General features: G+C 44.7%; 3 protein-coding genes across 6 annotated transcripts in view; 2 read left to right on the top strand and 1 right to left on the bottom strand.

The window, feature by feature from the left end:
* The window catches only part of DAP3 (death associated protein 3), a 29,031-nt gene extending 20,811 nt beyond the window's left edge, over nucleotides 1-8,220 (top strand). For both annotated transcript variants that reach the window (XM_029227665.1, XM_029227666.1), the window contains exons 6-13: nucleotides 782-874; nucleotides 1,514-1,644; nucleotides 2,335-2,415; nucleotides 2,500-2,658; nucleotides 3,364-3,423; nucleotides 3,908-3,997; nucleotides 6,762-6,879; nucleotides 7,854-8,220. In XM_029227665.1, the coding sequence (XP_029083498.1) occupies nucleotides 782-874; nucleotides 1,514-1,644; nucleotides 2,335-2,415; nucleotides 2,500-2,658; nucleotides 3,364-3,423; nucleotides 3,908-3,997; nucleotides 6,762-6,879; nucleotides 7,854-7,939 (818 nt within the window). In that variant the 3' untranslated portion in view covers nucleotides 7,940-8,220. The remainder of the gene's footprint in view (nucleotides 1-781; nucleotides 875-1,513; nucleotides 1,645-2,334; nucleotides 2,416-2,499; nucleotides 2,659-3,363; nucleotides 3,424-3,907; nucleotides 3,998-6,761; nucleotides 6,880-7,853) is intronic.
* A 5,148-nt stretch (nucleotides 8,221-13,368) lies between these two features.
* MSTO1 (misato mitochondrial distribution and morphology regulator 1) lies at nucleotides 13,369-17,883 on the top strand. 3 transcript variants are annotated; one of them, XM_029227567.1, is made up of 14 exons: nucleotides 13,369-13,499; nucleotides 13,610-13,745; nucleotides 14,250-14,319; nucleotides 14,415-14,490; nucleotides 14,753-14,807; nucleotides 14,894-15,032; nucleotides 15,199-15,316; nucleotides 15,394-15,528; nucleotides 15,636-15,788; nucleotides 16,085-16,216; nucleotides 16,290-16,474; nucleotides 16,916-17,020; nucleotides 17,110-17,222; nucleotides 17,520-17,787. In XM_029227567.1, the coding sequence occupies exons 1-14, from the start codon at nucleotides 13,416-13,418 to the stop codon at nucleotides 17,732-17,734; spliced, it is 1,716 nt and encodes a 571-aa protein (XP_029083400.1). In that variant the 5' UTR covers nucleotides 13,369-13,415; the 3' UTR covers nucleotides 17,735-17,787. The 3 variants fall into 3 exon arrangements, with proteins under 3 accessions (XP_029083400.1, XP_029083401.1, XP_029083403.1); XM_029227568.1 differs by having other exon boundaries at nucleotides 13,383-13,499; nucleotides 17,523-17,883; XM_029227570.1 differs by having other exon boundaries at nucleotides 13,383-13,499; nucleotides 17,495-17,701.
* A 158-nt stretch (nucleotides 17,884-18,041) lies between these two features.
* Nucleotides 18,042-27,515, bottom strand: part of GON4L (gon-4 like) — an 87,656-nt gene continuing 78,182 nt past the window's right edge. Inside the window, exons 26-33 of the mRNA XM_029227571.1 lie at nucleotides 26,391-26,415; nucleotides 22,895-23,038; nucleotides 22,673-22,792; nucleotides 21,380-21,493; nucleotides 20,604-20,814; nucleotides 18,912-19,539; nucleotides 18,717-18,819; nucleotides 18,042-18,313 (exon numbers count right to left, since the gene is read on the bottom strand). Of these exons, the coding sequence (XP_029083404.1) occupies nucleotides 18,164-18,313; nucleotides 18,717-18,819; nucleotides 18,912-19,539; nucleotides 20,604-20,814; nucleotides 21,380-21,493; nucleotides 22,673-22,792; nucleotides 22,895-23,038; nucleotides 26,391-26,415 (1,495 nt within the window). The 3' untranslated portion in view covers nucleotides 18,042-18,163. The remainder of the gene's footprint in view (nucleotides 18,314-18,716; nucleotides 18,820-18,911; nucleotides 19,540-20,603; nucleotides 20,815-21,379; nucleotides 21,494-22,672; nucleotides 22,793-22,894; nucleotides 23,039-26,390; nucleotides 26,416-27,515) is intronic.

Here is a 27,515-nt window from a genome sequence, read left to right as displayed (position 1 = left end):
GTTTAGGCTCAGGTTTGGTTATTTCAACAGTTCATTGAGGTCATCAAGAACTCAGATTCCAGGACTACCCTGGTGGTCCTGTGGGTAAGACTCCGCTCTCCCAGTGAGGGGGACCCGGGCTCGATCCCCGGTCAGGGAACCAGACCCCGTAGGCATGCCAAAACTAAAGACCCTGCGCGCTGCAACCAGGACCGGGCGCAGCCAAAACAAACAAATGAATATTCTTTTAAAAAAGAGAGAACTCAGATTCCTTTAATCTTTCTGCTGTCATCCTCACCATGTTAGGTTTTGTCTCCAGGTTGATTTCTTCATGTTGACAAAATGGTTGCAGCAGCTCCAAACATCTCATCTTCACAGAGCCATGTCCAAAGGCCAGAAAAGTAAACATTCCTTTCTTGCATTCTTTTTTTTTAAAACAAAGAAAAATTTCCCAGAAGCTTCCATCAGACATCCCTCATTTCATATTGCCCAGAATTACGTCACACATCCATTCCTAAATCAATTCCTGGTGAGAAAAAATGAAACTACTATTCCTTTCTCTTTTTTTATAAATTTATTATTTTTAAAAATATTTATTTATTTGGCTGTGCCAGGTCCTAGCTGCAGCACACGCGATCTTCTTTGCGGCATGCAAGATCTTCAGTTCTGGCATGCGGGATCTTTTAGTTGCGGCATGCAGGATCTAGTTCCCCAACCAGGGATGGAACCCGGGCCCCCACATTGGGAGCATGGAGTCCCAACCACTGGAAGGTGGTGTTTTCTTTAACAGCAAGTGCTTTAGATGGCGAGAAGGGAACAGGAAAAACCCTCAGTCTTTGCCATAGTATTCATTTCTGTGCAAAACAGGATTGGCTGATACTGCATATTCCAGATGGTAAGAACTTCCCTCACTATGTTGGGGTTAGTTATTCTGTTACTGTGGTAACATTGTGGCTTCAATTTTCTGACAGGGCTCTGACAACTAAGGGAGAGGTCTTTGCTCCAGGTACAGGCTGGTCTGAGTTAGTTTTGGAATCTTTTGATAATTAGAATGAAGTATTTTTTGGCGCAGCAATCCTCACTTTGATAGCTAATGCCCAAGAGCATAAACTCCCACCTTAGTGTTCACCACAAGCTTTATTGCCATCAGCCAACAACTTTGAGTACCCATAGACCCTTTGACATGGTACTGTTTGTCAGCATTCTAGGTTGTCAGCATGCATCTTAAAAACTTAAACTCTCATACTTCTCATATATCCCTCCTTGTTTTGTTCAGTGTTGTTTGCATCCACATTTTCTGTCTTTAAAAACTGCCAGGAAGCTGAGGTGACCTTTAATCCATTTATTGTGTATTGTGTGTAATGATAATATTTAAGATGGACCAGACCAAAAAGTAAACCTCTGAAGCAAGTAGGCTTTAAGAAATATATATGGGAAACTAAAGTCATCTCCCATAACTTAAAGAAGCATAGAGTATTTTGAGTTGAATACAGTCAGTTCCTGCCTAGTTTGTTTTCTTTTGCCTTTTGATCAGCTCATCTTTGGGTGAAAAACTGCCGGGATCTTCTGCAGTCCACCTACAACAAACAGCGCTTTGATCAACCTTTAGAGGCTTCAACCTGGCTGAAGAATTTCAAAACTGCAAATGAGCATTTCTTGAGTCAGGTGACTAGACTCCCAGAAGTTTGGTGCTGGACAATCTTTTAAGATTTTTATCTTCTTTGTGCCCTGAGTACCAGTAGACTATGGAGAACTAATATTGTAGTTGGGATAACTATACCATTTTGTATTTCCTTCATACATTTTATTCACAGTGAGTTCGCACGCTGAAACTCATTTATCCATGTAAAATAAAGAGGCAGCAGTAAGCTGGTCGCATCTGGTGGGTAGCAAAGTGAAGTCCAGATTGCTTCATTGACTTTTCCAAGGTGACAGCCTAAAATCCTCTAACACACATTTCAACTACATAATTTTCTCCAGATTAGATCTCTTAGGTACCAGAAACATATTCGTAAAATTATTCTCTAGTGATGCTTGGATACAGTCTCTAGGCCAGGGATTTTCAACTCTGGATATAAGTCAGAATCACCTAGGAGCTTGTTAAAAATGCAGGTGCCAAGGCTTCATCCTGGGCCTTTTTAGTCAGAATCCCTTACTTTTTTGTGTGTGTTTTTTTAAGCTGCAGGCAGAAATGGGCTAGAAAGCATTCACTTCCCTGCTGAGCTCTCTTACAAGGCTTGAAAAATAGATGAAAATAGACTCCTAATAACCTTAGCCTCCTACCCTACCTTCTAAGCTAGGGATGGGTTCATCCTTAGGCTAAGTGGCCTTTTTTGGTCTTTGTTTTATTTTTAGATAAAAGTTCAAGAGAAGTATGTCTGGAATAAGCGAGAAAGCACTGAGAAAGGCAGTCCTCTGGGAGAAGTAGTTGAACAGGTATAAAAAAAGACAACATGTACTATGTCTAACCAGAGACAGCCTCTTGTAGGACTGCAAGCCACTGTCTCTCTTTCCCTACAGGGCATAATGCGGGTGAGGAATGCCACAGATGCAGTTGGGATTGTGCTCAAAGAGCTAAAGAGGCAAAGTTCTTCGGGTATTTTTCGCCTCCTGGTGGCAGTGGATGGAGTCAATGCTCTCTGGGGAAGGACCACACTGAAAAGAGAAGATAAAAGCCCGGTAGGAAAACTGAGTTTCTCTATTTTGGTTTCTCTGATTTCAGAACCCATCATATACGTAGGCTGGGACATAGCCTTCTAGACCATGCAGTATATTTTCTTGCCTTGGAATATTTGAAATAAGATGTATAGTGAAAATAGTATCAGGAGATGATGCCACATTCCATCATCCACTGAATACCAAGAGCATGACAACAAAAGCTGTGGTTTCTTTGTCAATTTTCTTCTTTCTATTCTCTTTTCAAAATGATGTTCTCTGGTCTAAGCAGAGACGATCAGAAGCATCAAGGAAGGGGGTGGGTTGGGGTAGTGGGTATTTTCTCCCTTGGTAACTCTTTTTTAATCTCCAGAAGCATGGCAGTTTGAGGAGCAGTGGCCATGTAGCTTATTCCAGAGGTACCTTCAGGTACTATGGTTATGTAGTAGTTGAGGATTTTTTTTTTCTTTTTTTTTTTTTTGGCCTCACAGCACAGCTTGTGGGATCTTAGTTCCCTGACCAGGAATTGAACCCAGGCCCTCGACAGTGAGAGTGCAGAGCCCTGACCAATGGACCTCCAGAGATTTCCCAGCTGAGGATTTTCTAGTTGTTGTCAGTGCAGATATCTCAGGGGAGCATCCGGGCAGAGCAAGTAATGTTCTCTTCTCTCCCTCTTTTCTCCCTTTCTCCTCCCTCTCACCTCTGTCTCACACATTGACCGATGTGCAGATTGCCCCAGAAGAACTAGCATTTATTTACAACCTGAGGAAAATGGTGAAAAATGATTGGGTGAGTGCATATGATACCTAACAGATTTCAGAAAGAAATGTTATTTTCGTTTTAAAGATGTTCAACTGCCTCATTGCTAATACCTACCGGTCTCTAATTTTATGGACAGATAGTTCTTATCTCTTATTTAATTCTCATAACTGTACCAAGTTTTAAATCTATATATTTGTTTTCTTATCTTTCCACTTGACTGGAGTACACTTATTCAAAACCATTTTTTTGAAATATTGGCATAATTTCACTTTGCTGCAATTGTTCAAGGTGTTTTTATTTCTTATCAACTTTGGAAAGGATTTTGATAAATTTAAGATCATGTAGCAATTTATTGTCAGAGTCAAATTGAGAATTAATAATCAAATTAGTTGCCATTTAACTGTGCTAGATCACACTGCCATACCACCAATATGGCAAAAAAAAACACTGCAGGTGATTAAAATGCATTTTTCTGTCTTTTTCAAATTCAGCTTTTTCTCCTTTCTTTCAGCAAGGAGGCGCCATTGTGTTGACTGTGAGCCAGACTGGGTCTCTCTTTAAGCCCCGGAAAGCCTATCTGCCCCAGGAGTTGCTGGGAAAGGTCAAATCACTGGAAAATTTGTTTACCCTTAGATAGTCATTCTGTCTAAATATACATACATATATATATATATATATATATATATTTTTTTTTTGGATATAATTTCAGACTTGGAGAAAAATGGTATTCCTCTGTGACTTCAGCTAGATTTCTAAAATGTTAACACTTTACCATGTTTGCTTTACTCTTTCTCTCCGTCTTTTTTTTTTCCCTGAATAATGTGATAGTAACCTGAGATATGATGCCCTCTTTTATCTCTAAATAATGCATATTTCCTAAAATCAAACATATTCTAGGGCTTCCCTGGTGGCGCAGTGGTTGGGAGTCCGCCTGCTGTTGCAGGGGACATGGGTTCGTGCCCTGGTCCAGGAGGATCCCACATGGCGCGGAGCGGCTGGGCCTGTTAGCCATGGCCGCTGAGCCTGCACATCCGGAGCCTGTGCTCCGCAATGGGAGAGGCCACAGCAGTGAGAAGCCCGCGTACCGCAAAAAAAAAAAAAAAAAAAAAAAGATATTCTAATGTATAACCACAGCACAATTTTCAAAATCAGAAAGTTAACATTGACTGTTACCTAATCTATAGAATATATTCTGATTTTGCCAGTTATCCCAGTGTCCTTTACAGGAAAAGAAAGTCCTGGATAATGCACTGCACTCAACTGTCAAGTGTCTTTAGTCCCCTTGACACAGATCCTCAGTCTTTGTCTTTTATAACCTTAATATTTATATCTCTGTTTTTGAAGAGTACATGCTAGTTATCTTATGGGTTATTTTATGGGGTTGTCTGTTTTTTCCTGACTATATGTGATGTTAGAAGTTATACTGTGTCTTCTCAGTGCATAATATCAGAAAGCACATGGAACTTATTTCTCCTGTTACTGGCAATATATACTTTGAACACTTAGTTAAGGTGCTCTCCACCTGATTTCTCCTCAGTAAAGTTACTCTTTTCCTTTTGTAATGAATAAGTATCTTGTGGAGTTATACTTTGAGACTAGGTAAATATCCTTTTACTTCTCAAACTTCCCCTTACTAGTTTTAGTTTCCATCGGTGATTCTTCCCTAAATCAATTATCATGATAATTGCAAGATGGATATTTTCTAGCTCCACCATTACTTCTAAATGTATCAGTTGGCCCTCTCTTATATTTAAGAATTTTCCTTTCTCCCTTATGTATTTGTTTCAACATAGACATGTGGATTCTTATTTAATGGGTTTAAAACCCATTAAATAATTACTATCATTATTTAGTTTGCTGCTTAAGATATCCCAGATTTGGCCAGTAGGAGCCCTTCAAGCTGGCTTCTATGTCCCTTTAACATGTCCCCATCATTTTTCTCCCTACCTTTCCTCCTCTGTCCCCATCATTTCTAAGCACTTCTTTACTTTTGACACAAGAATATGTTCCAGGGCTTCCCTGGTGGCACAGTGGTTAAGAATCCGCCTGCCAATACAGGGGACACGGGTTCGAGCCCTGCTCCGGGAAGATCCCACATGCCACAGAGCAACTAAGCCCGTGCGCCACAACTACTGAGCCTGTGCTCTAGAGCCTGTGCTCCGCAACAAGAGAAGCCACCGCAGTGAGAAGCCCGCACACCGCAACGAAGAACAGCCCCCGCTCACCACAACTAGAGAAAGCCCACGCGCAGCAACGAAGACCCAACGCTGCCAAAAATAAATAAATAAATTTATTTATTTAAAAAAAAAAGGAATATGTTCCAGACTCATCTTGTACTTTCCATTACCCAGCCCTAAAATCAGCCATTTCTTCAAGGAGCTTCGGTTCGTTTTAGGGGAGAATGGTATTTAGAAACCAAGACCTGAGTGCTAGGTATACTTATTGCTACTGGGATGTGGGTGTCACTTCTTCTAGGCCCTCCAGCAGAGTTAGTAAGTAGATATATGCACTATTCATATATACAAACATACATGTATATGTGCTATATGCATATATGTGTTTATATATACACATCCACACACATCTGTATCTGTCTCTCTATATTAAAAAACCATAAATCTGATACCTCTAGTTCCAGGCTAGCATCCCAGCATTCATTGTATCCTTCGCCCTTTCCATATTTGTAACCCTCTTCTCCAACGATAATCTCTCATTCACAGTGTATTTACATATTAGCTCAATCTTAGATTATAGTAAAAGTAGTTTCAGAATTGCTAACCCTTGCCTCTATACAAATAAGCTGCGAACTAGAGGGCAAATTTTTTTTTTTTTTTTTTTTTTTTACTTCTGTCTTATTTAGGCTCAATATCTTTTAGAGCAGTTTTTATCTTTAGCCTAAGGGTCTTTCGTTCAAATATTCTGTTCAGAAGTTAGTTTGGGTTAGTTTCTCTCCTCCCTTCAGTGTTATGTTTGAACTTTGAAATACAATTTGATTCATTTGTTTTAGTTTATATAGGATCTTTTCCTCCATCCTTGTCATTTTGTTTAATTGTTTTGAGTATATGAACTATCAAAACTGTTGTTGACTATTGAAGTTAGAACTGTAAAAAAAATTTAAACACGTATATGATTATGTGTGTACACTCAGATAAGTGGCATTTACCCCCCCCCCCCGCCCCTTGCCTCAAGCGTTATCTCTTTTTTAAGTATATTTGTGGCCATGTAGAGCAAGGGTAGCCAGCCCCAGAGAACATGGAGTAGAGGAGAATAGAACAAAATCTCAAAGACCTTATCCTCAAAGTGTTTAAATAAACACTGATTTGTCACTTAACGAATACTGTATCTTTATCCTTTTTCTTCTCCAGGAAGGATTTGACGCCCTGGATCCCTTTATTCCCATCCTGGTTTCCAACTATAACCCAAAGGAATTTGAAAGTTGTATTCACTATTATTTGGAGAACAATTGGCTTCAGCATGAGAAAGGTCAGTTGCTTAGCTTTTTCCTGTCACAGAAGAATCCCACTGAGTCAGAGCCTTGATCTCTTCTTCCCTCAGCAGCAGCCTGTAATTTGTACTTCATCTTTTTTCCCTTTATCTTGACTTCTTTCTGGCTAATTAGATGGTACAGAAGGTGTGGGGTTGGTTAAAGTTCGATTTACAAGAGACATTATATCTCTCCCTAAAATTCTCACGTTAGTCTAGAATAAGATGCTCATGCTAACAGAGGAGGGGAGACCGAACCCAGGTGATTGGGTTGCTGCCACACACTCACTGTCACATTTATTCATCGTTCAACACACTTGATTGAGAGGCTCATATGCTAGGGCACCCCCAGAACAACTGATGCTGTGTGAGAGGCTACTGCAGCACCAAACCAAATCCTTGCTATACCTGTCCTAGTACTTGTAGATGAAAGTGTTCCAGCTGCTCATTTAACCCTTGCCCTCAGTTCTGGGTGGGTGTGGGTCTGTTGGGGGGCGGGGTGTAGAGGAAAAATAAAGGTGGTTCTGTTACTAGGTAATAGAGAATTAGCTGCAGTTGGAATAGGTTATTAAAGGAATAGGGGGAAGAGTATAAAGCAGCTGCAGCATGATGAGTTAGGAGGCACAATGGAGAGATTTCTAAAAGGGGCTTGAGAGATTTGACAGTCCTTAAAGTCCAGAGGATAGTCTTGAAACAGAGGGAGAGATAGATGCTGGTTGGAGGAATAGAGACAGAAAAGGAAATTATGCATAGAAAAAATAATGCTGGTTGGAGGAATAGAGACAGAAAAGGAAATTATGCATAGAAAAAATAATACTGGCGGATGGAATAAAGGGCCTAGAAGTGAGGTTTTTGGGAGTGCTAATTATATCAGAACATAGTCTGGATAACGTAGCCTTTGACTACAGAATTTGCTAAGTAACACAATGCTACAGGAGAAAACTGCCAGTTTTCTGTGTTTGGCTCCATTTTAGCTCATACAGAAGAAGGGAAAAAGGAGTTGCTGTTCCTAAGTAATAGGAATCCTGGGCAGCTGGAGCGGCTCTGTGCCTACCTCTAAGCCATGGTCACAAGGTACATGGAAGACAATGGACCTTTCTTCTAATGGACCCAATCAGATGGGGGAGTCCTGCAGTACACAAGAAGAGCAGCCAGGCACGTGCACTTATGGGATTGGACAGGACTGCAGTCAGCTCCCAACCTTCGTTGCACTGGGTTCCTTGTGATGTGACTGTGGTGGCAATAAGATGTCCTGAAACTAACATCAGTTTATTAGTTGTGGTTTTCACATTTTAAATAATCATGTAGCTTTTCCTAAAAAATTAAATTAAGTATCTTTCTTAAAGTGTTGTGTTATATTTATAAGATGGAAAGAGCCTTCAGATTGGCCAAATTGAATTTCTTTGGCATTCTGCTTGTTGAGACTAAATTCTACAGAAATTTTCCAGACTTTATTCAATTTAGGAGATTGAGATTCAATCTCCTCCTGAACTTCTCCCTCCCAGACCATTCACTTCCTATTTACTCTTTTATCAATGGTCCCTGAGAACTTTCCTCAAACTCCAGCTGAGTCTGGCAACTTTGTATAGTACAGCCCCTTTCTACAGGTTCCTGAAAGAAGTTCTAAACCCCTACAGCATACATTGTATGTAGTGAATTAACATCTTTAATCCATGTAGAATAGTACTATCTGTGTACCATCTTTCTGAGATTTGAGAAAACACTGACTCATCAATTTCAGAAGAGTCTGATTCTCTCACCATACCCAGGTTGTTGGTTCCAAAGAGTGAGAAGTTTGATTCCCAGATCTGCTGCTTATTAGCTAACTGTCTGAGCCTATTTCCTTCTCTAATTTTACCTTATCTCTGTTTCACCTTATGTAAAGGTAATAATAATGCCAAACTTTCAGGGATTTTGTGAGAATTAAATCACATAATAAATGTCAGGTGCCTCACACATAGTAGGCCCCCATTAAATGATAGGTAGCTACTATTTATAACTTGGATTTTATTAATGCTTTATTTGAACAATTACTATGAGAAGAGAGTCTGAATGTATATCAGCATTTTTCACTAGAGAGCCAGCTGCCCCTACCCTATCCTCCTCAAGGATTCCCTGTCAAAAATAAAACCTCCATCCCTGACCCAATCCCCAGACACTTTAGCTACACTGATGTTCTAGCATCAGACTCAAAGATAACAGCCTTATAGAGACTGCTTAACCAGCTCCCACAGTTGGAAAGTTTGAATCCATTTAACAGATCCCTTTTAATACAGTTGTGCTTCTCTGACTGAACCCTGACTGATACACCTCCCAATACAGATAGTCAAGCCTTGAGATCTGTCTTTTCAGTAGCTCAGACTCACTTCCTCCTCTCCATCCTTACTACCACTGCCTTTCATAACCCCATCGCTTCTTGTTTGAGTTACTATAATCATTTGCTAATTTGTTTCTCTGCCAACTACCCTTGGCTCCTCCCTCCAGTCTTTCACTGGGCTGCCTGAGTGAGCTCTCTAAACACAGCACATCATGCAATTCCCTTAATGTCATTCAGTGGCTTCACTATGCCTTTATTTTTGCCATGTATGGGTTACAAAGTTCAAACCATACAAAAACATTTCATGGAAAATCAGGCTCGTTTTCTCTCAGCTCCCTTTTCTAGAGGCAATCAAATTATAGGGACAAAATTCTAAAATAATACACGTTTTTTTAAACACAATAGTGTACTTACTCTTCTGTACCTTGGTGTTTCCAGGTATCTTGGAAATTGTACCTGCCAGGAGTTTTTCTTATAAATCGAGTGCCTGCTCTAAGGAATTTAAAAAGAAAAGGAAATAGCACACAGAACCTCCAAGAGGGACACTGTCACAAGCTCAGCAGCCACAGACAACATCCTGACCACAACAGGGGAGGGTCTGCTGTGATAAAGTCACCAGTGCTACTATGAACATGGACATTGCAGCCTATACTAATGATAATGGCAGCTAGCCCCCAGAAATTGCAGTGCTGCTGCCTCCCAAAAAAAGCAAGATGCCACTGCTGTTACCCTTACCAGATACTTACTGGACAGGACCTGAATCTGATTGACAAGCCTGATCCTTAACTGTAAATGAGGCTGGGAAATTGGCTTCCATCTTTGGAAGGCCAAGCTCATAATCAATATGCCTTCTTCTCTTTCATGAATGTGGAATAGTAAGCTGTATGACTATACTATCATTTATGTACAAAATCCTTACTGAAGAATTGCCTCATTACTTTTGCAATTTGCTAAATATGGATTCTTAATTTTTTTCCAAATACTCTATCATAATCTACCCTATCCAGTCCCCTTTTTTTCTTAAGATCCTTCTACTGCAGACCTGATCCTCATGCCCCAATTTTTTTTGTCTCCATGCTAAGCCTGCTGCACAGCTGGTCTCTTGGGGCTTTTCTTCATCACTCAGGTGGACTGAATTCAGAATGAAAAGTAAGAAGCAAAACTCTTTCTTTTCAGATGACATATTCCTGTATATAGAAAACCTTAGGAAATCTCAAAGTAATCTACTAGAACTCAAAACAAGTTCAACAAGGTCACAACAATACTACAAGATTAATATACAAAAATCAATTGTATTTCTCTATACTAGCAATGAAAACTCCAAAAATGAAATTAAGAAAGTAATTCTGGGGACTTCCCTGGTGGTGCAGTGGTTGAGAATCTGCCTGCCAATGCAGGGGGCACAGGTTCGATCCCTGGTCCGGGAAGATCCCACATGCCACGGAGCAACTAAGCCCGTGCGCCACAACTACTGAGCCTGCGCTCTAGAGCCTACAAGCCACAACTACTGAGCCCACGCACCTAGAGCCCGTGCTCCATAACAAGAGAAACCACTGCAATGAGAAGCAGAAGCCCGTGCACCACAGTGAAGAGTAGCCCCCGCTCGCCACAACTAGAGAAAGCCCGTGCACAGCAGTGAAGACCCAACCCAGCCAAAAATAAATTTATTTTTTTTTTAAATTAAAAACTTAAGAAAAGACATATAAGTGGCTGACAGGATAATGAAAAGATGTTCAACATCACTACTGATTAGGAGCAAATCGAAACCACAGTAAGATACCACCTCACACCCACTAGAATGGCTATAAATCAAAAAGACAACAATAACAAGTGTTGGGGAGGATGTGGAGAAAAAGCAACCCTCCATGGGAATTCCCTGGTGGTCCAGTGGTTAGGACTCGGTGCTCTCACTGCCAAGGGCCTGGGTTCAGTCCCTTGTCAGGGAACTAAGATCCCATAAGCTGCGGCGTGCAGGGAAAAAGAAAAGGAACCCTCAAACATTTCCAGTGGAAATATAAAATGGAAATATAATTTTAGAAAACAGTTTGGCAGTTCCTAAAAATGTTAAGCACGAAGTTATCACATGACCCAGCAATTCCACCCCTAAGTATCTACCCTAAAGAAATGAAAATATGTCCACACAAAGACTTGTGTTCAAGCAGCATGAGACTATTCATAGCAACATTATTCATAATAGCTAAAAAGTAAAAATAATCCAAATATCCATCGACTTGTAAACGGATAACCAAAAATGAGCAAAATACTAATACATACTACAACATGGGAACTCAAAAACCTTATGCTAAGACTCCAAACACACAAAAATACATTTGTATGATTATATGAAACATCCAGAAATGGCAAATCTATAACGGCAAAAGTAGATCAGTGGTTGGCTGGTGTTAGAGGTAGGAACAGGGTTTACCTGTAATCACACAGGAAGAATCTTTTGGGGATGATGTAAATGCTTTAAAACTGAATTGTGATGACTGCACAACTCTTTATTTACAAGATCATACACTTAAGATGGATGTGACACCTCAATATCATTTACTGTATATAAATAATACCTCAATAAGGGTGTTAAAAAAAAAAAAAAACTGCGGTCAGATTTCTTCCTTCCCTCTATTCAACGGGTTCATACCTTCATCAAGGTCTGAGACTCTCCCAGCCTTTTCTGGTTTCCCGAGATGTTCCCACACAGGCATTTCCCCAATAAAGCACATGCATGTATAATCCCACTTGGTGTTTGCTTCTGGCGTATATTGTCTTCAAGAGACAAATTAAAGTTGCGAGTCAAAAAAAGATACACTGTGCAAACACTAACCAAAAGAAAGCTGGTTCATCTATATTACTATCGAAGTAGATATTAAGGTAAAACAGCATTATTTGAGAAAAAGAGGGATAGTTTATAATGGTGGAAGTTTCAATCCATCAGGAAAATAAAACTGTAAAGTAGTATGCAGTAATAACATAGCCTAAGAGAATAAAAAACTGACAAAATTACAAGGAGATAGACAATCATAGCAGGAGAGTTAATATACTTCAGTGGGAGAAGATATTTTCAACACAAGTAACTGACAAAGGGCTTGTATTCAGAATAAAGTACTTACTCCTACAAATGGTTGAGATGACCCAAAAGAAAAATGGGCAAGAGACTTGAACATGCACTTCACAAAAGTGGCTATTCTAATGGTGATAAACATAAAAAGGTGCTCTCAATCTCACTAATAATCAGGAAAACTAAAACCAATGATATGGACTAAAAATTTTTAATGGTGGCAAGGTTATGGAACATCACCTGCAAACACTCCTACACTGGTGGTGAAACTAAATTTAGAAAAGTTTGGTGTTATTTACCATATTCACACATTCCCATCCTTATGATCCAACAATTACACTCCTAGGTAGATACACAACAGAAATGTGTGCATGTCCACATGCACAAGAATGTTAACTGTAGCACCTAATAGCCCCAAACTGGAAACAATTCCAAAGTCCATTATCAGCAGAGTAGATCATTTGAGGTATGTTTCTACAATGGCATTCTGAAGCAATGAAAATGAACTATAAGTATATGCAAGAACAGGGAAGAAGTTAACAATATTGAGCAAAAGGCAGACGCAAAAGAATATGTACTCGGATTGACTTACATTATATACATAGATAGAGCGAGCCAGTCCACAGGGTTAGAAGTCAGGAAGGCTGTGAGTTTTGGACAGGAAGGAGAGGACACATGTGAGGCTTTAGGGTAGCGTCTAGTTTTCTGGCAAGGTTTTATTTTTTGCCTGAGTCGCTATTAGCCAGCAGAAGTATCCTATGAAAAAAGGCACAACAGCTGCAAGAGCCGTCAGGAGTAGGTAGGAGAATCTTTAGTGAGCCGCACCAGGAACCCCACGGGGGATGCAGAGAACCCAACACCAAGAACGCTCCAGCACGGCGCTTGGGCCCTGGTGCCCACAACTTCCGGCCTGCGCCACTGCGCCCCGCCCGTCGACAACTAAGACTGATAAGCAAGACTGTTCCACGCCAGGAAGAGGCGGGGTATGAGGAGCGGGGTCATTAAAGCCCAACGAATCGTTTATCCTATGGGAAAGGATGTGTTTATGGGCCAATAGGACGCCGGGACTGAGGCCCCACCCACAAGCCTGCTGAGCCAATCGGCAAGGAGCAGCGAGTGGGCAGGCTGTGGCTGTGCTACCCAGCGGAGCCGCGCAACATGGCGAGGGGTTCCCGGGAGGTGCTCACTTTGCAGTTGGGACATTTTGCGGGTTTCGTGGGAGCGCACTGGTGGAACCAGCAGGTAAGGTCTCTGGGCGGCTGCCTCAGCTGAACCTTTCCGGATCTCCAGTCCTTGCTTCCGGCCTGTTCCTCTCGCCACCCGAGTCCAGTCCTTCCTCTGTGCCTCCCCAGGATGCTGCGCTGTGCAGGCCGACCGATGCCAAAGAACCGCCGGGAGAGCTGTGCCCCGACGTCCTGTACCGGACCGGCCGGACGTTACACGGCCAAGAGACTTACACGCCGAGACTCATACTCATGGATCTGAAGGGTTAGGTGGTGGCTGGAGTCAGCCAATTCCCAGTGTTCCCCTTCGCGTGTGGAGTCTCTAGCATCCGTTCGCGTCAAGATCCTTGACCCCGACTATACTAGGCTGAAGGACCAGAGATGAGGAGCCCCAAGGAGAGCTAACCACAGTATGCCAACACCTGAGGGGACGCAAGAAAGCAAAATTTTATTCCGTTCAAGAGCTATCTCTGGAATGGGCTACTTGTCCCTAGACACAGTGAGATGTTGAACTGTGGCGCTCCCGTAGAACCACTGGGTGTGGTCTTTGCCCAGGTCCCAAAGCTAAGGACTAAGCTGGGAAATGAAGGATGGAATCTACATTCTCCTAGGCAAGGGTTTTTTTCAACCCATGTCTAATCAAGAAAGCTTGGAAGGGCCAAAGCGCTGGAGTGATGATGACAGCAGGTTGTCAGGTGATCAGAGGAAGGTTAGCTGAACGACTGGAGGGACAGGGCTTTACCTAACATTGTCTGTTATTTTTGTACAGGTAGTCTGAGCTCCCTAAAACAAGAAGGTGGACTCTACAGGGACAAACAGCTAGATGCTGCAATAGCATGGTACTTGTGATGTTTGGAGAGGAGTTGGGAAGGAGCATAGCAAGCTGGAGAACTCAGGGAAACTGACACTATGATCAATCTCCAATTTCTTTCAGGCAAGGGAAGCTCACCACACACAAAGAGGAAATCTATCCCAAGAACCCTTATCTCCAGGACCTCCTGAGTGCAGAGGTGAGGGCCTCTACCCTGAACTTTTAAGCCCAGTGCTACAACCAGAGTGCCTCCACTGGGGCAGAGAAAAAGAGAATTTTAGCCATCTTAAATGCCCTAGAATGGTATTTTGAGGAAAAGCACTTTTTTCTCCTACTAAAGGACTGTGAGTACGTGAACGGAAAGGAGGTTGTAGGGTGTGGCCAACAAAATCAGGGAGGATAAATCAACTTTTGCGTCTAGACGGCCTGGACCTAAATGTAGATTTTCTCATCCCGCCCAGGGAGTGCTGAATAGTGATGATATCTGGAGGGTCAAATCCATTCCCAATGGCAAAGGTGAGACTTCTCCAGATACTGCAAAATGGGGAGTGGGGCAGAGCAGGAACATGGAGAAAGGTACGTTTCCTCTGCTTTTTCTTCAGGTCCCCCACCATTCACCACCACTACAACTCCAAAACCAGTTATCCCCACAGAGGGCAGCATCAGAGTCTGGTCAGACTTTCTCAGAGTCCATCTCCATCCCCGGAGCATCTGTATGATTCAGAAGTACAACCATGATGGGTATGGAGGGCCCCAGAGGCTGTGAGGCAAGAAACTGGGTCCCCACTAATGTTGGATGAGGCTCTTGAGGCCATCTTCCCTGCCCTCCTCCACTACAAGAGCTCTCGGGCAGAGGGATGGAAGTGGGGAAGTCCTGTAAATCCTGGACTGTGTTTATGCATGGCAGGGAAGCAGGTCGCCTGGAGGCTTTTGGCCAAGGGGAGAGTATCCTGAAGGAACACAAGTACCTGGAAGAGCTGGAGGACAGGCTGCACTTCTACGTGGAGGAATGCGACTACCTGCAGGTAGCTGCGTGGCATGGCGGACACTTGGGTAGAAACTCCCCTCATCCTGCTGACTTTCGCCATTCACCTCTCTCCAGGGCTTCCAGATCCTGTGTGACCTGCACAATGGCTTCTCTGGGGTAGGCGCCAAGGCCGCAGAGTTGCTACAAGACGAGTATTCAGGGCGGGGAATAATAACCTGGGGCCTGCTCCCTGGTCCGTACCGCCTCGGGGTGAGTAGTTCTTGTGGGGAGAAACGGTCACAGGGTAAGGAGGGAGAAATGAGGATAGCCTAGTGAGAAAGTTGGTTCAAACAAACTACTCTCATTTCTTTCACCAGGAGCCCCAGAAAAACATCTACCGTCTGCTAAACACAGCTTTCGGTCTGGTGCACCTGTCTGCTCACAGCTCTCTGGTCTGCCCCTTATCCTTGGGTGGGAGCCTGGGGCTGCACCCTGAGCCACCTGTCAACTTCCCTCACCTGCAGTATGATGTAAGGCTCCACGCTCCTGTTCTGACTGCAGCTAGTGACAGGGCAACACACGCGCGCGCACGCACTCGCCGAGTCAGCCTTTATCTGCTGCTGGCTCTATTCTTGAAGCCTCAGCTTGAACTCGGCTCTGATGTGGCCTCTTAGATGACGTTGTCCTATGCTTATCCAGCCCTGGGCCAAACACACCCCTGCTTTGTCCCAACGCATGCGGGCCTCTCTGCCATTACTATTCTGCCTCCACACTCTCTTTTCCACACCCAGAAGGCCAAGTGCTCTTCTCTGTATCCTCTTTACAGGCCGCTCTGCCCTTCCACTGTGGTGCCATCCTGGCTACAGCCCTGGACACAGTCACTGTTCCTTATCGCCTATGCTCCTCACCAGTTTCCATGGTTCATCTGGCTGATATGCTGAACTTCTCTGGGAAAAAGGTATTAAGCTTTGTGAGGAGATGGGTCAGAGCTGAGAAAAAGCTCTATAACTTGATTTCTTCCCTATCTTTAGGTGGTCACAGCAGGAGCAACCATCCCCTTCCCCTTAGTTCCAAGCCAGTCCCTCCCTGATACGCTGATGCAGCTTGGAGAGGCCACCCCATGGACCCCACTGTCTGCATGTGGGGACCCTTCTGGAACGTGCTGCTTTGCCCAGTCCGTGGTGCTGAGGGGTCTAGACAGAGCATGCCACACCAGGTGAGGGCTGGTGGTCCTTAGGAGCCCTTGTCAGACTTTTGTTTCACATCCTTTTCTCATACCTCTGGGTGTTCTAATGGCACCGCCCTGCTCTCCTTCCCTCTGGGCCACTTAAAAGAAAACAGGGGCTTCCCTGGTGGCGCAGTGGTTGAGAGTCCGCCTGCCGATGCAGGGGACACGAGTTCGTGCCCCGGTCCAGAAGGATCCCACATGCTGCGGAGCGGCTGGGCCCGTGAGCCATGGCCGCTGAGCCTGTGCATCCGGAGCCTGTGCTCCGCAGTGGGAGAGGCCACAACAGTGAGAGGCCCGCGTACAGCAAAAGAAAAAAAAAAAAACAAAGGCTGTGAGCATCCCGATCCAGCTGATGGCCTGAGAACCTAAGTCCTAGTTTCTCATTCATGCTGCCACAGATTAAAGGTCGTTTTGGCTTTGTTCTGGCAGTCAGCTCACCCCAGGGACACCCCTGCCCTCCCCCCTCCATGCGTGCACCACCGGGGAAGAAGTCTTGGCCCAGTACTTGCAGCAGCAGCAGCCTCGAGTCAGGAGGTCAGTATAATGCTTGCCCCCGCTCTCCTCCCAGACCTGCCACCTCCCCTGACTTCTTCTCACTCAGCTGCTGTCCTCTTGCCCCACAGCTCTTCTCATCTGCTGCTGACTCCCTGTAAGGTGGTTCCTCCTTACCCCTACCTCTTCTCCTCAAGCCTCAGCCAGCAGGGTTTGGTTCTGGATGGTCCGCCAACAGGGGCAGGTATGTAGGAGGTGAAGAAAACCAAGAGGTTTTCAAGCATGGGAGAGTTTTACTATACCCCTTCCTGGATAAGGTACTTGGGAAATTCCCAGTTTAACACTCCTTTATTCACTCTATGGCTCCTGAGAGAAGTGTTCTTCCTCTGGAGTGCTGGTTTACAAAGGGGAGAGGACACAAAATTTATTGAGTTTACTATATAATCAAGTCTACCAGAGGCCCAGACTTCCCTGTGTGTGCAACAGACCGAGGGTAGAACAGTGGTCCATTCACAGGGTTCCCGTTTCCCTCCCTCCGCAGCAGTGGAGAGCATCCCAGTGCTCGGGGCCCTCTGCTCCTCTTCATCCTTGAACCGGACCCTGGGAGATTTGGCCAAAGATCTCGCCAAACTCGACCTGCGGCGCTGGGCCAGCTTCATGGACGCTGGAGTGGAACAGGATGACCTAGAGGAGACGCTGCAGGAGCTACGCAGCCTGGCCCAGTGCTACCAGAGTGGCGACAGCCTCATGGACTAAAGCTCCAAGAAAAGGAAAGAGCTAGTTTACAATAAAAACTGCTGGATGCAGGAGCTCAGTGTCTTTGGACTGGCTACACCAACATATGCATTTATCACATTTAGAAACACTGTGATCAGATCACACAACAATAAATATGTACCACCAGACAAAAAAGAAAAGAAAAAAACACACAGAAAAGGAACTGGGCTGCACTCTCCCTCAATGTTCTTTACAACGTAGATTTCTAAGGTCTTCTTAAAAGACACACAGGATGGCAGGGCCATCCAACCCCCAGCCTGCCATTGTCCTTGTCCCTGGCCCCCTGCTCCGCCAGCTGCTCACACTGAGCTCAAGGGTTTTACAAGCCAAGTACAGCCACCCTTCCCCCGATCAGGGTGCCTGTTGGATTCGATCCTGTGCAGAGGACACCCTCACGCTCCCAGGGTCTCACTCATCCAGCTCTTCCTCAGACAGAAGGTCCCCGTGGTCAGACAGCTGGTCTGTATTGCTGGTACTGGTCGCATCGTCCTCATCCTCGGAGCTGGCCTCGCAGGCTGTGTGGAAAAGCTGCATGAGTTCTCGAAAACGATGGGAAACCTAGGAGGAGAGGAGGCTTGCATTCACCTTTCTTAAGTTAGTAACATTTTAACATTTACTAAGCACTATATACCAACTTGAACAGTCTTGTTTGTTCTACACAGTAAGGCGGTGAGGGCTGTGCCCTCCTTACAGATAAGGAAACTCGGGTTAAAAGGCTAAACATTTTGCCCAAAGTCACATTCCTTCTAAAAACAAAACTAGAATGCAGTCCCTGGGGCTTCTACCTCAAAATTCAATGCCCTCTCTCTTCTAGAGCTATGACTAACCACGCTGACAAGTCAAGGTCCTCCTCAGGGCAGACCTTTATAATCACCAATCACCTCTTAGTTGGCCAACCTGTCCTCTTCCTTTCCTTGGTTCCTCTGGAGCTTGAAGCTCTAGCAGAGTTTCCCCTACTTACCTCAGTAGGGGTCTTATTTCCCAGCTGCTGGGAGATGATGCTAAAAGTCTGTGGCTGTGCTCCTTGCTCCTGGCACATGGTCAGAATCACACGGTCAGCTTCCCTGGAATCCACATAAGGCAATTAATCTAAACCAGTAACATGGGTGTGCTCCATGCACTTTCTAAACACGCTCACACATCCATCCCCACCTACCTTGTCCACAGGACAACCTTTTCCCCCGTGGAGCTGACCTTGCTGTTGTTGGCACACACTGTAGCTTCTGTGGCCTTCGTCTGTGGCTCCCCCACTGGACCCTTTCCCTGTATTCCACTGTCTTTAGCCAAACCTCCTCTAGGGGCTTTGGGAGAAGTCTCTGAGGTGTCAGTACCTAATGAAGAAGATTCATGGACAGGAGACACCCCATCCGCTGTCACCCCAGCTCTACTGGAAGGCAGCCAGCTCTCCTGAGTATCTGGTTTCCCAGACACCTGTCTTCCCCCTAAGTCTCTGGTCCTTGAGGAAACAGGACTCGGGAAGGAAGCAGGGGGTTCAACGGTTCCGGGCAATTTCTCAGTTTCTGAAGCATTCCAGACCAGCATGGAAGCCTGTGACTCATGCCCTGGCTTATGGCCCTCGCCCTCATCCTGAAGTCTGGGGGATGCCCTGGGGCAGGAGAGAACCTCAGGCCCAGCCTGGTTACTCCTAACAGCACACAGCACAGTTCCAGTTTTGGAGGGAAGCTGAGGAGTCTCTGGTGAGCAGGGCAGTGGGCCATCGAGGAGGAGCTGGTCTGTAAAAGTCACTTCTTGAGGAGACAGCAAAGTGCTCCCCGCTGCCAATCCTGTTTAGGAGGAAAATAAGGATCTAAGGGTATGGACAGTGTAACAATGCATCTAAGGATACAAATTACCACGGGGTCACTCTGGCAAGCTACCGTGATAAAGTTCTAAGGTCCAAGAGTGAGGTGAGGGTGGGGGCTAGGGTCACTTATATAAAGATATGAAGTCCGACTGCCAAAGCTGAGAATGGCTGAGGCTTTAGAATGCAGACCACAGAGGATATGGAGACAAGGGGAAGGGGTTCAGGAATGGGAACACAAGAAGAAAATGCTGGGACTTCCTGGTGGCGCAGTGGTTAAGAATCCGCCTGCCAATGCAGGGGACACGGGTTCAAGCCCTGGCCCAGGAAGATCCCACATGCCGCAGAGCAACTAAGCCCGTGAGCCACAACTACTGAGCCTGCGCTCTAGGGCCCACGAGCCACAACTACTGAAGCCCGTGCACCTAGAGCCCGTGCTCCGCAACAAGAGAAGCCACCGCAATGAGAAGCCTGCACACTGCAAGGAAGAGTAGCCCCACTCGCGTAACTAGAGAAAGCCCGTGCGCAGCAACGAAAACCCAACACAGCCAAAAATAAATAAATTTATATTTAAAAAAAAAAAAAAGAAAATGCTGGATCGTGTCGATTTGTAGCACTCTTATTTCTGCAAGAGGATTGAGGCCACAGGAAAGAAAATTAAGGCTGGACAGTAAGGATTTCCTACTGGTTTATTAGTAAAAGAGGTGGTAGTCCATCCCTGAAAACACTAATAGGGCTTCCCTGGTGGCACAGTGGTTGAGAGTCCGCCTGCCGATGCAGGGGACACGGGTTCGTGCCCTGGTCCGGGAAGATGCCACATGCTGCGGAGCGGCTGGGCCCGTGAGCCATGGCCGCTGAGCCTGCGCGTCCGGAGCAAAGGGAGAGGCCACAACAGTGAGAGGCCCCCCGACCAAAAAAAAAAAAAAAAAAAAAAAAAGAAAAGAAAGGACTAATATTATCCAGGCTCAAAGACGTTCTTGCTTGAAGTATGTGAGAATGAGACAGAAATAAAGGGAAAAAGGCTGGGCTGGCAGCTGGCTCACTCACCTGGAACAGGCATCTCTCCCTTTCTGGTACTCCTGCCAGTCCTGCTCTGGGTTGCCTCAGTGCTTTCTCGCTCTTCTGGGGTTTCCTCCTCCATCACGTCCTTGCCCTGCCCAGCTTCCTTAGCACCAGGCACGGGACTGGCCTCTCCGTGGGGGCTGCCGCCTACCAACTCATGGGGCTCCTTGCTCTTGTAGGATTTGCTGTCACAGACCTGCAGGGATGGCCTTCTGGGTCAAGGGTCTTCTGACCTCTTTTGTCTTAGGGGCCGACCAAAGGAAGAAACCTTGCCATGATGCTCAGCAAGTCAACCAACATGCATGCCTGCTCCAACAATTGTAAATGGCCCCAAAAAGAGTGCTGGATTCTACCAATCCTCTAACCAAGGACTGTATTTCTGCTGCCAACCAACCCTACTTTAGAGAACCAGCATTACCTTTAGGCTATTTTCCTCACACGGGTTTGTTTCATTAAAAAAAAAAAAAAAATCTAAGAGGGAAATATATGAACTGGTTGATTCTTCCCTATTCCAAAAGCTTCACCTACAAGATTCTCTTTAAAAAGCAAAATCCATTATACATATATTTTTAAAGATTCTATTTATTTTGCATACACACACTAATGTGTATGTGTATGGCATATTACTTATCCCCATGTAATCTTTTTAGGAATTCAATAAGGTACACATCTGTGGTAGCAAACAATACCCCAAACAGCAAGGCAACCTGGGGGTTGCCCTAGGCAGCTCCGATACCCCTAGGTACCAGTTCCCTCCTCACCTTGCTGCTGCAGTGGCTACAACTTCTCCTCTTGCTCTTCTTCATCTTGGAGTCAGGACCTCCCTCATGGCAGGAGCAGGCACAGTCCTTGGCCCCATCTGGCCACTCAGCCTCCTAGGAGACACTTGGGCTTGGTTAACTGCCAAGCATTTTTGGTACCAATAGAGGGAGCTAAGTTGTGAGCCATCTGAACAAGCCTGCCCCCTGACCCCCTTCCCCGCTTCCTTTCTCTTTCATTATACACCATCTCTTCACGTTGCCTGGGGAAATCAATGCCCAAACTCAACTAAAGCCTACTATGAATCCCTGAAACAATCTGTAAATGACCCAAAGACTGACATATCCCAACTGCCCAGATGTTTCAAGAAATATTTAAGTGAAATATAATCTGAGGCAAAGTCACTGGAGAGCTCCCTCATGAGATATGATCTACTCACTTGTCTGTCTTTGTTTCTGTCTCCCTGTTCCTTGAGCTCTCCCCTCTCCTCCAATCCCCTTGAGAGAGGGCTTTGTACATATGGAAGGCTCACTCAATGATACTCTCTGTTCAACAAACCCAAGACATAAGTACCATTACTATCCCCACTGACGATGAAGAAACTGAAACAAAGAGAGATTAAATAAATCGCCCAAGGTCATTCAGCTACTAAGAAGCAGTTTTCCCGAAGAAAGAGTACAAGACATGTAGTAAAGGGAAATGGACTAAAAAGACTACTTCTTGAAGAGCAATAGACAGCAGTGAGTACAAGTAGACTCTGGAGCCAGACAACGCAGGCTCAGATCCTAGCACTGCCCCTGATTAAACATGAGACCCTGGCAATCGCCCCTCTCTGTAATTCAGTTTCCTCTTCTATAAAATGCAAACAAGAGCAATCTTTTCATAGGGTTATTGTGAGAGTTCAACGAGTGAATAGTCCATGTAAAATGTAAGAGACACGTGATACTTTGGAACACAGCTCAGTATTAGCTGTTGTCATTATTATTAAAATGATGAATCCTGGTTCTATTTTTTCACAAGAACAGAAAGGAAGAAGACCCAACGACAAGAGAAATAGCTCTGAGCTAGAGAAACAGATCCTTCTAATGAGGCAATCATGGGTGGGACCTCTTCAGCAGCTGCACCGTTCTTCCCATGGGCTCTGCATGTCCACAGCAGCCTGACCTTTGGTTCCTGCTCCATGACTGCCTCAGATCACAGAGGCTTTTGCACCACCCTAAGCCAGAGCATCACTCAGACAGAAAACTCAAGGCTTGATTCATGAAAGATGGATAATCCCCAACAACCTGGTGTACCTTATCATGATTTTGGACCCCAATCTCTTTTCTTCTTTTGTTCTTTGAGGCTGTGGGTATCTTGGGAGGTTCCTCTTCCTCTTCCACATCAGGCAGTGCCACTTCTTCAAAGCCATCAAACTGGGGAGGAGTTGGTGCCACTCAACACAGACTCTGGGCAGATATCCCTCCTACACATGGCCTTCCCCCTTCACAACCCTACAGCAGCCTCACAGCCTGTACCTCATACTCTTTCTCCTCAGTCCAATTGATCTCTTCAAAGTCACCCATACGGCTAGCTGCTGGGCGCAAATGGTCAAAGAAGATGGAGAACTCATCCTGTAGGTGGTCATGGCCTTTGAGGAGCTGCCACATCTGTGTCTTGAGCTGGGGAGAGTTGCAGAAGGAAAGATAAAGTCTCCAGAGCCTCTCTAGGCCACCATTCCAAATCCACATACTTCTGGGTTCTACTTTCCTAGTTAACTGGGAGACACACAGAAGCCTCTCTTTGATAGCTAAGAACTCTTAAACTTCCTCTCCCTCCTTACTTGCCTACAAAGCAGGGGTACAGGCAGACCTCATTTTAGTGTCTTTGCTTTACTACACCTCATAGACACTGTGTTTTTTACAAACTGAAGGTTCATGGCAACGCTGTGTCGAGCAAATCTATCAGGACAGGGCTTCCCTGGTGGCGCAGTGGTTGAGAGTCCGCCTGCCGATGCAGGGGACGTGGGTTCGTGCCCCGGTCTGGGAAGATCCCACATGCCGCGGAGTGGCTGGGCCCGTGAGCCATGGCCGCTGAGCCTGCGCGTCCGGAGCCTGTGCTCCGCAACGGGAGAGACCACACAGTGAGAGGCCCGCGTACCGCAAAAAAAAAAAAAAAAATCTATCAGGACCATTCTTCCAACACCATTTGCTCATTTCATGTCTCAGTGTCACATTCTGGTAATTCTCACAGTATTTCAAAATTGTTCATTATTATTATATTTATTATGGCGATCTGTGATCAGTGATCTTTGACATTACTACTGTAATTGTTTGGGGGCACCATGAACCACACCCATATGAGAAGTGAAGAACTTAAAAAATAAAACGCTGTATGTGTTCTGACTACTCCATTGACCAACTGTTCCCCCATCTGTCTCCCTCTCCTTGGGACTCCCTATGCCTGAGACAATTAGGCCAATTTCAGTTGAACACTTAGGCCCTACAAAGCCGCAAAGTGTTCAAGTGAAAGGTACGGTCGCACATCTCTCACTATAAATCAAAAGCTAGAAATGGGGCTTCCCTGGTGGCGCAGTGGTGGAGAGTCCGCCTGCCGATGCAGGGGACACGAGTTCGTGCCCCGGTCTGGGAAGATCCCACGTGCCGCGGAGCAGCTGGGCCCGTGAGCCATGGCCGCTGAGCCTGCGCGTCCAGAGCCTGTCCTCCGCAGCGGGAGAGGCCACAACAGTGAGAGGCCCGCGTACCGCAAGAAAAAGCTAGAAATGATTAAGCTTAGTGAAGAAGGCATGTCTAAAGTCAAGACAGGCCAAAAGCTAGGCCTCTTGTGCCAAACAGTTAGCCAAGCTTTGAAAGCAAAGGAAAAGTTTGTGAATGAAATTAAATAGTGCTACTCCAGTGAACACACAACTGATAAGAAACTAAAGCAACCTTATTGCTGATATGGAGAAAGTTTTTGTAGTCTAAGATCAAACCAGAATATCAAACCAGTGACAACATTCCCTTAAGTCAAAGCCTAATCCAGAGCAAGGCCCTCTCTTCAGTTCTATGAAGGCTGAGAGAGGTGAGGAAACTGCAGAATAAAATTCTGAAGCTAGAAGAGGTGGTTCATAAAGTTTAAGGAAAGAAGCCATCTCTACAACATAAAAGTGCAAGATGAAGAAGCAAGCGCTGATGTAGAAGCTACAAGTTATCTGGAAGATCTAAGATAATTAATGAAGGTAGCTACACTAAACAACAGATTTTCAGTGTACAAAAAAGCCTTTTATTGGAAGAAGATGCCATCTAGGACTTTCATAGCTAGAGAGGAGAAGTCAATGCCTGGCTTCAAAGCTTCAAAGAACAGGCTGACTCTCTCTTGTCAGGGGCTAATGCAGCCAGTGACTTTAAGTTGAAGCCAATGCTCATTTACCATTCCAAAAATCCTAGGGTCCTTCCGCATTATGCTAAATCTACTCTGCCTCTGCTCTTTTAAATGGAACAACAGGGACTTCCCTGGTGGCGCAGTGGTTAAGAATCCGCCTGCCAATGCAGGGGACAACACGGGTTTGATCCCTGGTCTGGGAAGATCCCACATGCTGCGGAGCAACTAAGCCCATGTGCCACAACTACTGAGCCTGCGCTTTAGAGCCTGTGAGCCACAACTACTGAGCCCTCGTGCCACAACTACTGAAGCACACGTGCCTAGAGCCCGTACTCTGCAACAAGACACTGTGATGAGAAGCCCGCGCACCACAACGAAGAGTAGCCCCTGCTCGCCGCAACTAGAGAACACCTGCGCACAGCAATGAAGACCAAACGCAGCCAAAAATTTTTTTTTAATTATTAGATAAATAAAGAAATGGAACAACAAAGCCTGGATGAAAGCACATCTGTTGACAACATGGTTTACTGAACATTTTAAGCTCACTGTTGAAACCTATTGCTCGGGAAAGAGTCCTTTCAAAATATTACTGCTCAGTGACAATGCACCTGGTCACCCAAGAGCTCTGATGGAGATGTACAAAGAGATTAATGTTGTTTTCATGCCCACTAGCATAACATCCATTCTGCAGCCCATGGATCAAGGAGTAATTTTGACTTTCAAGTCTTAGTACTTTAGAAATACATTTCATAAGGCTACAGCCGCCACAGATAGCGATTCCTCTGATGGATCTGGGCAAAGGAAATTGAAAAGCTTCTGGAAAAGATTCACCATTCCAGATGCCATTAAGAACATTCGTGGTTCATGGGAAGAGGTAAAAATAGTCAACATTAACAGGCGTTTGGAAGATGTTGGTTTCAACTCTCACAGATGACTTTGAGGGGTTCAAGACTTTAGTGGAGGAAGTAACTGCAGATGTGGTAGAAACAGCAAGAGAACGAGAAATAGAAGTAGAGCCTGAAGATGGGATTAAATTGCTGCAATCCCATGACAAAACCTGAACAGATAAGGAGTTACTTCTTGCAGATGAACAAAGAAAGTGGTTTGCTGAAATGGAATCTACTCCTGGTGAAGATGTTGTGAAGATTGTTGAAATGGCAACAAAGGATTTAGAATATTACATAATAATACTACATAATATTACATAAACTTAGTTGATAAGGCAGTGGCAAGGTTTGAGAGGACTGACTCCAATTTTGAAAGAAGTCCTACTGTAAGTAAAATGCTATCAAACAGCATTGCAGGCTATAGAGAAATCATTCATGAAAGGAAGGGCCAATCGATGGAGCAAACTTCCTTGTTGTTTGAAACTGCCATATCCACTCCAGCCTTCAGCAACCACCACCTTGATCAGTCAGCACCATCGACACTGAGGCAAGACCTCCGGCAGCAAGAAGATTACAACTTGCTAAAGACTCAGATGATGATTAGCATTTTTTTAAATTAATTTATTTATTTTTGGCTGCGTTGGGTCTTGGTTGTTGTGTGCAGGCTTTCTCTAGTTGCAGCGAGTGGGGCCTACTCTTTGTTGCAGAGCACGGGCTTCTCATTGCAGTGGCTTCTCTTGTTGTGGAGTACAGGCTCTGGGTGTGCGGGCTTCAGTAGTTGTGGCACGCAGGCTCAGCAGTTGTGGCTCGCAGGCTTAGTTGCTCCACGGAATGTGGGATCTTCCCAGACCAGGGCTCGAACCCATGTCCCCTGCATTGGCAGGCGGATTCTTAACCACTGCGCCACCAGGGAAGCCCAGCATTTTTTTTTAATTGAAGTACAGTTGATTTACAGATGGTGAGCATTTTTTACTTAACGGGTGTAAATTTTTTAGAGCATAATGCTATTGCATACTTAATAGACTAAGGTATAGTGTAAACATAACTCTTACATGCACTGTGTAACCAAAAACTTCGTGTGACTCACTTTATTGCAATATTCTCTATAACAATATTCTCTATATAATAACTCTATTGTGGTGGTCTGGGACTGAACCTGCAATATCTCCAAGGTATGCCTGTATATTTTTTTATCGAAGTATAGATGATTTACAATGTTGTGTTAGTTTCAGGTGTATAGCACAGTGATTCAGTTTACACACACACACATTCTTTTTCAAATTCTTTTCTCTTAGAGGTTATTACAAAATATTGAGTATAGTTCCCTGGGCTATACAGTAGGTCCTTGTTGGTTATCTATTTTATACAGTGTGTATATGTTAATCCCAAACTCTTAATTTATCCCTCCCCCGCCCCCTTTTCCCCTTTAGTAACCGTAAGTTTGTTTTCTATGTCTGTGGATCTATTTCTGTTTTGTAAATAAGTTCATTTGTACTTCTTTTCTTTTTTTTTTTTTTTAGATTCCACATATAAGCGGCATCACGTGATATTTGTCTTCGTCCGTCTGTCTGACTTCACTTACTATGACAATCTCTAGGTCCATCCACGTTGCTGGAAATGGCATTATTTCATTCTTTCTTATGGCTGAGTAATATTCCATTATATATATATACTACATCTTCTTTATCCATTTCTCTGTCCATGGACATTTAGGTTGCTTCCATGTCTTGGCTAGGTATGCCTGTATTATTAACAGGTTTGATTCCCAGTGACACCACTCTCTATCCCTGCCTTACTGATGTCCAGCTCAGGCACCAACTCAAGGCAGAGCAAGGAAGCAACCCAATCCTCCCGATACCCGCCACCCAGACCATCACTTCTTTCCTCGAAC

This window comes from Monodon monoceros, unplaced genomic scaffold (genome assembly GCF_005190385.1).
Source record: "Monodon monoceros isolate NGI ecotype Baffin Bay Population unplaced genomic scaffold, NGI_Narwhal_1 Super_Scaffold_18, whole genome shotgun sequence".
NCBI classification, from domain to species: Eukaryota; Metazoa; Chordata; class Mammalia; order Artiodactyla; family Monodontidae; genus Monodon; species Monodon monoceros.
Note: the sequence above shows the minus strand (reverse complement) of the source record. Positions and strands in the feature narration are given on the sequence as shown.